The sequence below is a fragment of the Exophiala spinifera genome (genome assembly GCF_000836115.1).
Source record: "Exophiala spinifera strain CBS 89968 unplaced genomic scaffold supercont1.9, whole genome shotgun sequence".
In the NCBI taxonomy this organism is placed as follows: domain Eukaryota; kingdom Fungi; phylum Ascomycota; class Eurotiomycetes; order Chaetothyriales; family Herpotrichiellaceae; genus Exophiala; species Exophiala spinifera.
Window position 1 is genome coordinate 1802975 of NW_015622521.1, and position 12326 is coordinate 1815300.

A 12326-nucleotide genomic window follows, 5' to 3' on the forward strand; every position below is an offset into this window, starting at 1 on the left:
AATATACTTTATTTAGTGAAAATATCTATAATTAAAATATATAGATACTGAATAGCGAGACCTCTAGATATATATATATTAATAAAGCACTATTTAGTGACTTAAGACTATATAATATCTCTCTAAACTAGGGCAAGAAATTAAATATTTTAGTTAAATAGATTAAAGACATTAAAGTTAAATTCTCATTAATAGAATAAATAGACATAATATCTAACGCCTTATATATACCTAAATTAGGCTTGAATTTATTGAGCCTAGGCCTATTAGCGCAAAAAGGGATAAATATCTAAATTAAGCCCACTAAAGTGGGTTTATATAAAAAAGGTGGAAACATAATAACTAAAGACTTCTATATAAGAAACTTTATGACTATAATCATAAAACCCTCTAAATCTAGGCCTAAGTACACTAATTTAGCGACTCAAGACAATATATAACACCTAAGAATAGGCTATATAAGCGAAAAGACTATAAATCAATTAGCCAAGGCCACCACAGAGTATAAAGAGGTTAAAACCCCTGAAACAGGCTTAAAAAGGTGCGAAACATGCCTAGAAATAAGGGCTACAGCAAAAATTAGTTAAGAGCCTATAACTAAGGCCTCAGAAGTCCTCGAAAAGGTTCATAGTGATATTTATGAATCTATATCATTAGAAATAATCTTTAAAAAGCGATATTTTGTCTTCTTTATAGATAATAAATCACGCTATATAATAATCTATTTATTAGCGACTTAAGACTAACTATTTAATGAATTTATAGTCTATAAGGCTAAAGAGAAACATTAACTATAAAGATCTACAAAGAGACTCTATTTAAATAATAAATATAAATCTTTAAAATTCATAGAATTCATAAAAAAGAAGGATATTAATATAATATATTTAGTTCTTTATATCTCTGCTTAAAATAGCCTTAGTGAGCGTTTTAATAGAATTATTGTGAAGAAAGTTAGATCTATACTAGTTAAATTAGGGCTATCGAAATCTCTATGAGGAGAAGCCTTACTAGTAGCCATTTATCTCTATAATAGAACCTCTCACAGTGTTCTAGAAGGCTATATCACTCCTTATGAAGCTAAAACAGAGAAAAGGCCTAATATATCTTATATAAGGGTGTGGGGCTTTATTTGCTATAAAAAGAAGCCTAAGGAGTTCCTGAAAAAACTCGACTCTAGGGCTAAGCCTTATTACCTTATAGACTACTTAGAAACACCTAACCAGATGAAATTACTCGAGCCTAAGAGTAGAAAGACAATAATGACTAGGGACATCGATATATTAAAGGGCTATTTCCTTAAGGACTTATCCTCTAAAGCAGAAAAAAGAGTTATAGTCTTTAATGTGTCAAGAGAACCAGGTTATAGTGGGGAATAATGAAGATAATGGCAGAGAATAGCGTGAATTACCTTGTATACAAGGATAACTATAAATGAGTGTTGTGAGTGAAGCTTAAAGGACTTTATCTCGAGGTGAGTTAAGCCCTCCTTAAATAGCTAACAAGTAACGAAGAAACCAAGTATTATGAGTTATATTCTTCACTCGTGAGTTATAACCTTTACTCATGAGTTATAGCCTTCACTCATGAGTTATGATCTTAACTTAGTTGGCTAAGTAAGGCTGTGGTTAACTAGTTAGAGTTCTGGGCGAGGCTGTGGACTTTAATAGTCACGAGACTTAGTCTCCTAAGTCCTTGAGGTTGGTTTTTTGCCTCGCTAACTATAGTGAGGATTCATATATAGTCAACATAATGAGGCCCTGAAAGATGCTCAGGACACTTCACTAACGATTAACGGCCAAAACAACAATAAAAGGCCTAATATCGATATCATTGAAGACCTTAATGACCCTGAGAACGATCTATGATATGAATCGTTTATTTGTCATGAGCGCAACTCAGGACAGACAGCCTAATAGACGCTTGGGGAACAATACTCCTTAGGAGTGCGCGCTAAGCCAACTTATCTTAACGTAGCTTAGCGCACTTCTGAGCTTCGCACTTCTCACGCAAGCTACTCGCATAAGGAACCTTTCTTGTTTATGCTTAGAGTCTTGTATTAGAGCGCACCTCTAGATAGAAATATCTTAACCCCTATTGTGTTATCACTTTGCCTATTCTTTAAGTAGTTCTTAACACTTAAGCAAAGCCAAGACAAAAATTTAGTAAATATTGAGCGTAAATTGGTGACTAATCTATCTCTGATCATCTCTTTTATCTCTAATATTAAGTGTTAAGACAAGAGGATAACTAAATATATTGTATACTTAATCGACTTAATTATTTTCTATCTACTAAGGAGAGAACGCCCCTTAAATACTATAAAGATAGTAACTAGCTTATAAATTAAGTATTCACCTAGATAGCAAAGTCTTCACTTAGGTGATAAATAATAAAAACTCATAAAACTCCTTAAAAACCCTAATTTATAATAGATCTAAGTCTATTATTAATCCTCTTTCTAACTTATAGACTAGCCTTATATTTTTATATTCTTTATATTAAGTTCTTTAATTATCTCGCGAAAGTATAATATATTTTTACTATTTATCTTAAAATAGTGAGTATAGATAATATACTATATAAGGTAATGATATATATAGTATAATGACGCACTAAATCCTACTTCATCACCTTTAACTATTATTTTTATTAACTATAGAGTATAAGCGCACATTAAAAGTAGCGAATCATGAATAATAACTATAGAACGCTATCTTAGTGTATAAAAATCAAGAGTTTAGCTCGATTCGCGTCACTATTAATCATTTTTATATCTCTAACCGAACTATGTCTCGTTATCTTAATAAAGAACTATCACGTGTCTAAACTAAAGAAGTCGCTTAAATTCTTTTAAACACAAAGAAAAAGACTTTTATATAATGGGTCTCGCGATATATATACACTAGAAGTTCTATTATATTAATATTGTTACTGAAAATAATAGAATTAATTTGATATAAATATATTCAATATATACTATAAAATTTATTCTTCACTAAGATTTTTGTATTAATTAGTTATAAATAACTCTATCGCTTCCTTAATTATTATTTTATTATTTAAAGTATCTATACTTATTAGCTAGAGGCCATATAATATAATAATATATTATATAATAAAGTAAAAACCTAGTTTAACGCGGTTATCGCGAAATTTTAAGAGTGTATCTATTATAATTTCAATATTTAAAATATAAATAAGTTTAGTTTTAAGATTAGTGATAGTTAAACTATAAAGATCTTAATCTCTATTAATTATATATAATAGTATAAAACTATAATAGGCAAGTAAGAGTAAGTAATTATTATTAAATATATTAATATAGCGAGAGAAGCTCTCTTATTAATAATTATCTTTAAAGATTAAAATCTTAATTCAGAGTAACTATTATCTTAAATACTAAAGAACTAATATTTTATAGTTAATAAGAATAACTAAATATCGAATATTCTTAATTTATAATAATTAATAAAGATATTTAAGCCTTAAACACATGAAAAAGCGACTAATTAGTCACGATTATTAATTATTAATAATTATAGAAATTATATTAAGACTAATTTTATTGCTCACTATATAGAGAATAATATTAATTTACTAATTATATCTTTTTATTACTTTTACCTTCTTTAGTCGCTTAATATAAAGATATTTATAGCCTTTAAGCGCGCCCACTTAAATAAGATTAATATAACTTCTCGACTTAGTATACAATATATTTCGTGTTTAGAATAAATAGAAATATTTATTTAAGCGCGCGTAAAGGCTATTAAATTAAATAATATTCTTAGAGAATAAAAAGATATAGATTTAATACTAAATAACTTAAAGAAAGTCTTAAAGTATCTCTTATAAAACTTAATTCAATATACTTTTATTTTAATTATGTCGCTAAAAGAGTGTAATCTTAACTTCTTCTTACTCTATAGCTCTTTCTTAGATAACATTAAACTTTAAGAGTTCAATATTTTATTAGATTTTATACTAGTGTAGACACTAAAGTTACTATTGCCTATTAAGTAATATATAGCTTAAGTAACTTAAATAATTAAAATACTCGCTATAGAGAACACTCTTCTTTAACAATAGAATTAAGGGCAAAAGAAGTTACTTAAGGCTTAAAAGAGTTATAAGCGAGGCAAAAGAGTTAGATTAAAAGGCGAATTTATGTATTCAATAGAGAAAGTATTAAAGGTCGCGCGAGAGAAAAAGGCGAGACGCTTAGCTAAATAGTCACGCTAATAACTATATCGATGAGTGATCATTAAAAGCGAGTTTAAAAATAAAGATAAAATCTTAGACTACTTATCTAGCTTGTTTAGAGATAGAATATTTGTCGTGATGCCTTGTTAAAGACTTTTATAGGTGGTGAAGTAGAATTTAGTGTGTTATTATATTATATATATTATTACTCTATACAGTATATTATTAATAAAGTCTAATTACTATAGTATTATATTAATACTTTTTATCACTCTTTAGAATACTAATTAAAGAGCTCTAAGATTTTAAGGCTTTAGCTATTAAATATATAGAATTAAAGAGATAGACTTTCTTTATAATCTTTATATTGTTATATTTCGCTTTATTAAGAGTGTCACTATATATATTATTTCCTAATAAGTGAGAAATATAAGAGATAAGGTCACTGAGAACTAAGTACTTAAGTGAGTATAAGAGCGAAGTGATTATAATTAAAATATATAGATATAATTATAAATGAAGTTAACTATATAGTAAGTCTATATAATGACTGTATATATATATATAAATAGTATTATACTACACTGTTATAGTGTTATTATACTGTCTATTATAGCACTTTAGTATTATAATATAATACTTTCTTTTCTATTATAAAAGTTATATACACTAGCCTTATAAGTAAGGTTATCTTCACTTGACTTGTCTTCTTTTAATGTCTATAGTCACGAGTTAGTATATAATCTATAGACAGGCTAACTTATAATACTTTCTCTCTTCTAGATCTATTTATTATTCACTATATATATAAGGTAAGTGCTTCTCTCTTAAGTTCTTTTCTTATTCTTTCCTTATAACTAACCATATAGGCTTTCCATGTTAGAAAACTATCTCATGAAAAGTCAAAATTTTTTAAGCCTTCTATTCTCTAGTTTACTTATTAATATCAATTTACTAATTTTATATCTATCCTTAAAAATATAGCTATAATCGTCTACTTATAGTGTGTAGCTTATAAAGCTATATATTATTATGACCACGCGTAGTTAATGAAATATATCGAGTGTATTTATCATCAGCGAGATTATAACGAAATCTTTACTCTAACTAAGTTTCATAAGGTTAATAAAGAGAAAAAGATCTTTTAGTGTAAGTTTTATAAATATTAGCGATATATTCTTTACTTATATATCACGATAACTAAAATATATAAAGAGTTATTAAAGGCGATAAGTAAAATATCTAAGATTAAGAAGAATCTAGTCTTTATAGAGTTTAACTTAATTAAGAGTGAAGAGTTATTAGCAAAGTTAGAGAAAAAGTTTAATGCTATACTATAACATGAAATATATACTTTAAGTATATTAAATAATCTCTCTAAAGATAATAAAGTGGTCCTAAATAATCTTGACTTCATCTAAACTAAGGTCTCTATCTCTAAATCTATTAATTAGAAAGCTATTTAATTAAGTAATACTTAGTTACTATCTACTGAGTAAGATTCTTCTTAAGTTTCTATAAATTCTTTTCTTCGCTATATTCTAACTATTTAATTAGGTAGTGTATTTTTCCTTTAACTAATTTGTGGTTCTAGATTTCTTTAATATTATATATTAATTATTAGGTTTCTTTATATATTAGCACTAATCTAAATTTAATATTTAGTGATGCTTTCTCTAGAAGTGATTTATAGAAAACTAGATAAATATTTATTTCTCTAGATAGTTCTAATTTAAAGTTCACTAATTTAAGTTTTCTTTTAATCTTGTAAGGTTTAATCTTGATATAATCTAATTTATTAGATAATTATTATATTTTAATGTTTTTTCTAAGTAAATAGATTATCTCTTCTTTTTTAAAGTTTAGTCTCTTAAATCTTTATTTATTTAAGTTTTTAATTATTTTTTATAATATTTTCTTAAGTTCTTTCTTTAAGAGTTTATATAATGATTATAATTTCTTAATTAAGATTACTACTCTTTCTATAATTAGTTTAATTTCTTTAGTATCTTTATTTATTTATAGATAGTATTTATAATTTATATAAAATAATCTGTGTCGCGGTGCAGAGGACTCGCTCTGGCGCCGATGCGGTTTGGCGCCGCTTTGACGGTCCCGATCGGGTTTGGCCCTCGCCCGTTCGGGCAAGGCGCCGCCGTTTGGGGTTTAGTGCTGACCGCGAGGGCCTCTCGCCGCTTTGCCGCCGACCTCCGTCGACCCTGTCACTATAAAAGAACGTCGTCCCTCGCCGTTTTGTCGAAGCCTCCTCCTCGTCGATCCTCGTGCCGTCTCTTCGTCACCCTCCATCGTCCCGGAAGAGGAAAGCGTCAAGTCACCCGGCAGCAACCAGGATCTTGCGATGTCCGCGCCGCGCTACTGTCGCCGTCGTCGAAGCGGACCCTGAGCCACTCAACTCTGCCACTCGGTGACCCGCGACGGTCGGAGCGCCCTTGTGCTTCGGAACGAGAAGGATGGGTACGTCTGTCCAGCTCGAATCCACGTCTGTCTGGGATCTTACTGGCTACTCCGGCTGCAACACCCCTGGGTCAACGAGGTCTACGCGCACGAGCGTCGTCTTACGTCTCTCCACTCTCCACCGTTCAGCTGGTCAAGGGTTCTTGATGTTCAGACGTCTTGCACGAGGATTCGGGACGGCGCTGATCGGGGCTCTCTGCACTTGCAGCTGGAACGAGTTGGAAGGGTCTCCTCGGGCCTTCGAAGCCTGCTGAGATGGTGACTCAAATTGGAACACGGGTGCCGTTCGGAGCCTTCGAGGAGCGTCGTGATGAACACTTCTCATTACATTCCTCGTTCGGCGCGATCAACGATTTCATGAGGGACAACTTCTTGCCGTGAGCAGACAAAGCACTGCCCTGTACGGTACCACACACGGCGCTAGTCTGTTCAGGGGAGGCTGCGAAAGGATCATGCGTCCGAGTGAGGGCTGCGGAGCCCCCTCTCAACATTCCGTCCGAAGCAAGCCTCTCTCCTCTGATGCTAGAAATTTGGCTTTCGAAAAGTCAGCGAGGGTTGCATTGCATCCTGCCACTAACTGCATCCGTGACTCGGGCTGGGAATGACGGGGTTGGAACTGCGAGCCGTGATGGCGATGGCGATGGCGCGTTGCGGGTTGAGACATCCTTAACTTCGTTCTCCCTCATCACGCTCTGCCGCCCTTCCGCAAACGAACGATGTCAACCCGACCTGGCCAGGATCTGTTTGGGCCGTCGCGGTTCTTTCGAACACTGCCCACCTGACCGCCCTGACGCCTGAGGATTTCAGAGTTTGGCGGCGTCGGCCTGCTTCCATGGACGGTCTGTCGCCCGATTGGCCTCTACTTCTCTCTCGCCCCGCTCTAAACGAGGTCGTGGACTTAGAGGTTGAGAGAATGGCCTCGTCGCTCCGTCTTCCAGCTTGCCAAAGGGTTACGCGATTTTCGCAGACACAGATGGACTAGGAGCTGCTCCCACTCTGGGTGACAGGAGGACGCCGTGGGGAACCACCGTCACCCCATGCTCCACATACGTGTCTACAATTCTCACTATGGAATGTCAAGGGCACGATCCAAGCACGACGAGCATATCCGGACTTCCCGTACGACCTCTGGCTTCGGCAACTTAAGCTGCAGCCTGTTTGGAGGCGGCCAAGTTGCGGAAGCCGCTGAGTGAAATGATCGGCGGAACAGCCCAACCAACAGCCAGACACAGTGGCAACGATAGTACTTTCTTCGACGCATGATCGCATCTTCAGCCTCGGCGGCAGTCAGGCTGCAACGGGGCCCAGATGACCACGTCCCTTTCCGACCTAGCCATTCGTCAAGTTCTACCCACAACCCTTTTGGTGTGACAGTCAGTCCTGGCCATGTTTGACTTTGCATGACCTTGGCTTCTCTGCTAAGTGCGAAGGAAATCGCTCAACTAGACCCATGAACATGTCAACTGCGTCGAGGGATCCGAAGACACCCACCGTGGTCGGGTTGTACAGCCACACAATGTGACCGTCCCATTACATGGTGAGACACCCTTGACAGGGAAGAAGACGATCAGTTGATTTCGCCCCAATCTGGGACGTGGACGCTTTTCTGTCCTGGCAGTCTGCTGTGCCACAGATCGCTTTGGCAGTGGGTGATCGGTTGATTCGAGAGTTACCGCAGCGATGGTCGCGTACTGTTTGGAGGTACGGAGCAATTTGCAGCCGCTGGATCCGTGACGACCCTGACAAGGTACGCGACGCGGACACCCCTAGGATCAGCCGAGGGAGGCAGAGCCATGATCTGTGACCCTTTCAGGGATGATCCTGCAAGAGCATGATGACAAGGGGAAGAATTCAATTCTCCTCCTTGGCTGTCCGGAAAGGGCCCCCTCATTCCCGAGTAGTCGTGGGATTTGGAATATCTTCCCCGATCTGCATGTTAGCAGTACAGCTTCTTAGGGCATCCATTACTCCTGACGCCTAGCCAGTTCTCCTGCCTATATCAAGCAAGCCATCCCGACCTCTCCTACGGCGGCCATATCGGCTTCGCAGTCTTCCGATCGTTGGGTCAATAGCTCTTTGCACCATATCTCTCGCAGGTTTTCGGCATGGATAGCATCATCTTCGAGGACCCTTCCAAACCTCGGCTACGCCAAAAGCCACAGGTAAGTGCAGCGCCGGTCAGCTCCAGCACTTCCTTGGGTCGAGCACGCACTTCAGAAGTTGAACCGCGGGTCGTGACACCCGTTCCTGGAATTCATCAGCTGCGGGAGCACTCTCACACCAGCAATTTAGGCTGTTCTGGTAAGAATGAGACGTTCTCAGACCACTCTGACCTAACCGACAGTAAGATCACTGACAGATCACTCCAGAGCCGTCAACCCTACGAGATCAGACTTCGGAGAATCCGCTCGAGGAGCTCTGCCGCAGCCCTCTGCACAACGACAGTCCGGGTGACGGATGGACCTTGGAAGGGACTTCATTCCATGACGATTTCTCCCTCGTGCAGATAGATGATGATGGCCTGGCCGAGCGTCTCGACGACGACGACGATTTAGACAGTCTCTTTTCTGGTGTTTTGCCAGATTTGGAGTGCTTCACAACGACCGAGTCCGATCAACATTCGGACGCTCCAGCTCAGACTTGCGCTTCACGGGTCGCTGGGACTAGCGACATTGTAAATTCCTCACCAAGCGACGATTTGGTCTGCTTCGATACTCCTGGCCTGCGGGCGAACTCTGACGCGATTGACCTCGCGGCAGAATCAAACTGCCCTGAACCGAAGCTGACAGCGGCACCGTCTCCGCAGCGATGCTCTCCACCATCCTCGCGCCACAAACCCGGGATTGAGGTGGTGATCTCAACCCGTCGTCCCTCACCGATCACGCAACGGAATCTCTCCAGTACTCAGGCTGCAGACGATTTGGTGGAACCGAACGCGGCCAGGCGACGGACAGCATCTCCCCACCTTGGCGGGCACGTTAAACACATCTCCGGCCACAAACGACGATACATGAGTGAATCTGATGTCGACTCCCTAAATTCCCGTCGAGTGCGTGTGGAAGCTGACCCCAAAAACGCACCGATCCTTGTCCCTCACATGCTTAACGATACCGCGAATTCCCGAGGAATAGAAACTCATCTTCACGAGCCAGGCCGCAAGGTCAGAGCTGGAATCCACAATCCCGTCTACGGGTCGGACAGCGAGCAGACCCTCATTGACCATGGCGCGAGCATAAACTGTGACGATCCAACTGGACGTACTCTTCTCCTTCGCGAGCTCTGTCCTACTCCTACATCGCCACCAGATACCGACGAGCCCTTCAACGAGCACGGGCAAGAGCAGCATCAGGATAGGTTGAAAGGCTTGAGCATCCAGCCTGTGACATTGGGTGACGCCGGCTTTGTTACCGCCATTATCGACAGTCCGGCGGACCTTCAGGACATCTTTCACTCACCTACGGATTGGGCCCTTGGACGTGGTGTCCAGTCGAACAACCTGGCCAATATCGTTCTCAAGCCACTAGCTGAGCGTTGCTGGCTCCTCACAGCCACCATATCGCGACGTGTTACCAAAATGGATAATCAGAGACGAGACCGAGCTAGAAGGAGAAGAAGAGATTCACCCGACCTAGACACGAGTAGCGACTTCTGTCCCAGCGAAAGCGAAACAATTTCCCCGCCGACGAAGCGAGGCCATTGGACGTTAGATGAGGATAACAATTTGACGGAATGGAGGCGCCGGGGCAAGTCATGGTCGTGGATCTTTGATCAATTTCCCGAACGATCGGAAGCTGCGGTGCGATCGCGTTGGTTCGTGGTTCTAGCACCCCGAGCCAAACCCACCTATAAGTCAACATCTAAGCTTCGTAGACAGAGGGACGGTCTTCCAGAAGAGGCTGTAGATTACCAGACTTAACGAGACATGCCTCAATCATAGATCGTTCAGGCGCCATGCTTAGCTCGTGTCGGGATCAATTCTAGTGATCCTAACCGTGGTGCTGGCTATAGGCATGAAGAAGGACTAACTGAGGTCATATAGAGTGAGTGCTCAGACCGCTGATCACAACAATGTGTGATGTACTGTACCAATCACGAAAGAACAGTGATTATTTGCCCCTGGGCCTTCTGTTAGTAGAACTTCTCCACCTCCAATCTACTGATGTGATCTCAAAAGAGAGGAGGCCTCCTTCATTGACTGAGTACCATTGTCATCATTGGAGCCGAACGACTGCCCGTTCTCCTCATGTGTGGATTGTGAAAACTCCCTCAGCGGATAGTTTAATGGCGGAGTGGTTTCTCTGTCCTCCACTGCTGTCATGTCGTCGAACAATTGGTCCTTATCAGAGACAGGAACAGACTCATGAACCAGATGCCAACCCTGATGATGGCCGGCTCCCTGACAAGCCAGTCGTTGAAGCTGCAACTGAGGAACTGTGGAACGATTCAAAGTCTCTTCTCAACCGTTGAAATGGGAAACCCGCGGTGCAGCAACAGCATAAGGCTGGTTTCGTCTCCTGTCATCTTGAACATGAACCAGCTTGGTTGGTGATGATGCTCGGTGGCACACGAATATTCCCAGAAGGGCATTGCTGGCGATACAATACTTTCGCTCATCTCGTCACCACCAAATGAGGTTCCGGAAGGCACAACTGAATCTCTTGGCTGATACCATGGCGACAAATTGAAGTCCTGGTTCGTTGACGGCGTTTGGAATTGGCCTCGGAAAACATCAGCAGGCCGGTAATAGGACACCACATGCCACATGGTGCCAGAATGGTCTTGGTCGGGGACCTTGATGGTTTTCTTGACTAGTGTGCCCAGTGCAATGTGGAAAGATTTGACCAAAGGTCCGTAAAGCGCTTGTTGTCGATTGTCTGACTCGGCTTCACCCAACCATGGTTGATTGGCGGTGCTCACAGGATGTGACTGATTTCGCTCTCCATATATCAAGAATTCGCCCAGAACTCGACTCGGGCTCCAATGTCGCGCGTCGGTCCAACGCCGTATTCCAGAGGCTTCCTCCTCATAGACGAAAACGTGTCCGCTTTGCGCCACCACCGGTCGTTCAGACAAGGTAGGACGACGGCGGACGACTCGCAACTGGCCTCGAACACAAGCACCGATCAGGATCACAGCATCGTCGCGGGTCTCGACAAAGCCGACGTAGAAAGGCTGGACGTTATACTCACACTCCAAAGACATTCACGTACTTAGATACAGGAACGAATGCGACTCAGATAGACCTCCGTGTAGGGAATTTTCCCTAAAGTTTAGAAGAATGCAAGGGACGCGGTTATTGTGCTGTGGTATATGTTAGCACACTGGACTGAGATGCAGACTGAGGAGCTGCGACAAAGGTACAGCATTTCCTAGTTCACGACCGGCCTTTTGTCTTCGAAATGTTGCAACCACTTCTCGGACGCGATGCGGCTAGGGTGATCGTTATCCAGAACTCGTTGCCGGATCTCCACAACTTGTCTCATCATCTCCAAAGCCGCAGACTCTTGACCAAGTCCCCATAAATAAACAGCCAGATTGTGCTGCGATGCTAGTCGATCAGGATGATCCTCCGCCAGTGTCTGCCCTTTGATCCGCACCACCTCCTCCAGCAGCTGCACCGCATCCTTCACCTGTCCATTCGCCTC

At 40.4% G+C, this 12326-nt stretch overlaps 3 protein-coding genes across 3 annotated transcripts in view; 1 reads left to right on the forward strand and 2 right to left on the reverse strand.

The window, feature by feature from the left end:
* Window positions 1-8786: 8786 nt before the first annotated feature.
* Window positions 8787-10597, forward strand: PV08_11670 (uncharacterized protein; the record flags this gene model as incomplete). Its single annotated transcript, XM_016385978.1, has 2 exons — window positions 8787-8982; window positions 9051-10597. 2 exons carry the CDS (start codon window positions 8787-8789, stop codon window positions 10595-10597), a joined length of 1743 nt encoding a protein of 580 aa, XP_016230922.1.
* A 527-nt stretch (window positions 10598-11124) lies between these two features.
* Window positions 11125-11883, reverse strand: PV08_11671 (uncharacterized protein; the record flags this gene model as incomplete). The annotated part of the gene is made up of 1 exon (XM_016385979.1): window positions 11125-11883. One exon carries the CDS (start codon window positions 11881-11883, stop codon window positions 11125-11127), a length of 759 nt encoding a protein of 252 aa, XP_016230923.1.
* A 167-nt stretch (window positions 11884-12050) lies between these two features.
* The window catches only part of PV08_11672 (uncharacterized protein), a gene marked incomplete at both ends in the record, with an annotated part of 3373 nt that continues 3097 nt past the window's right edge, over window positions 12051-12326 (reverse strand). The window contains one exon of the mRNA XM_016385980.1: window positions 12051-12293. Coding sequence (XP_016230924.1) covers window positions 12051-12293 — 243 coding nt within the window. The remainder of the gene's footprint in view (window positions 12294-12326) is intronic.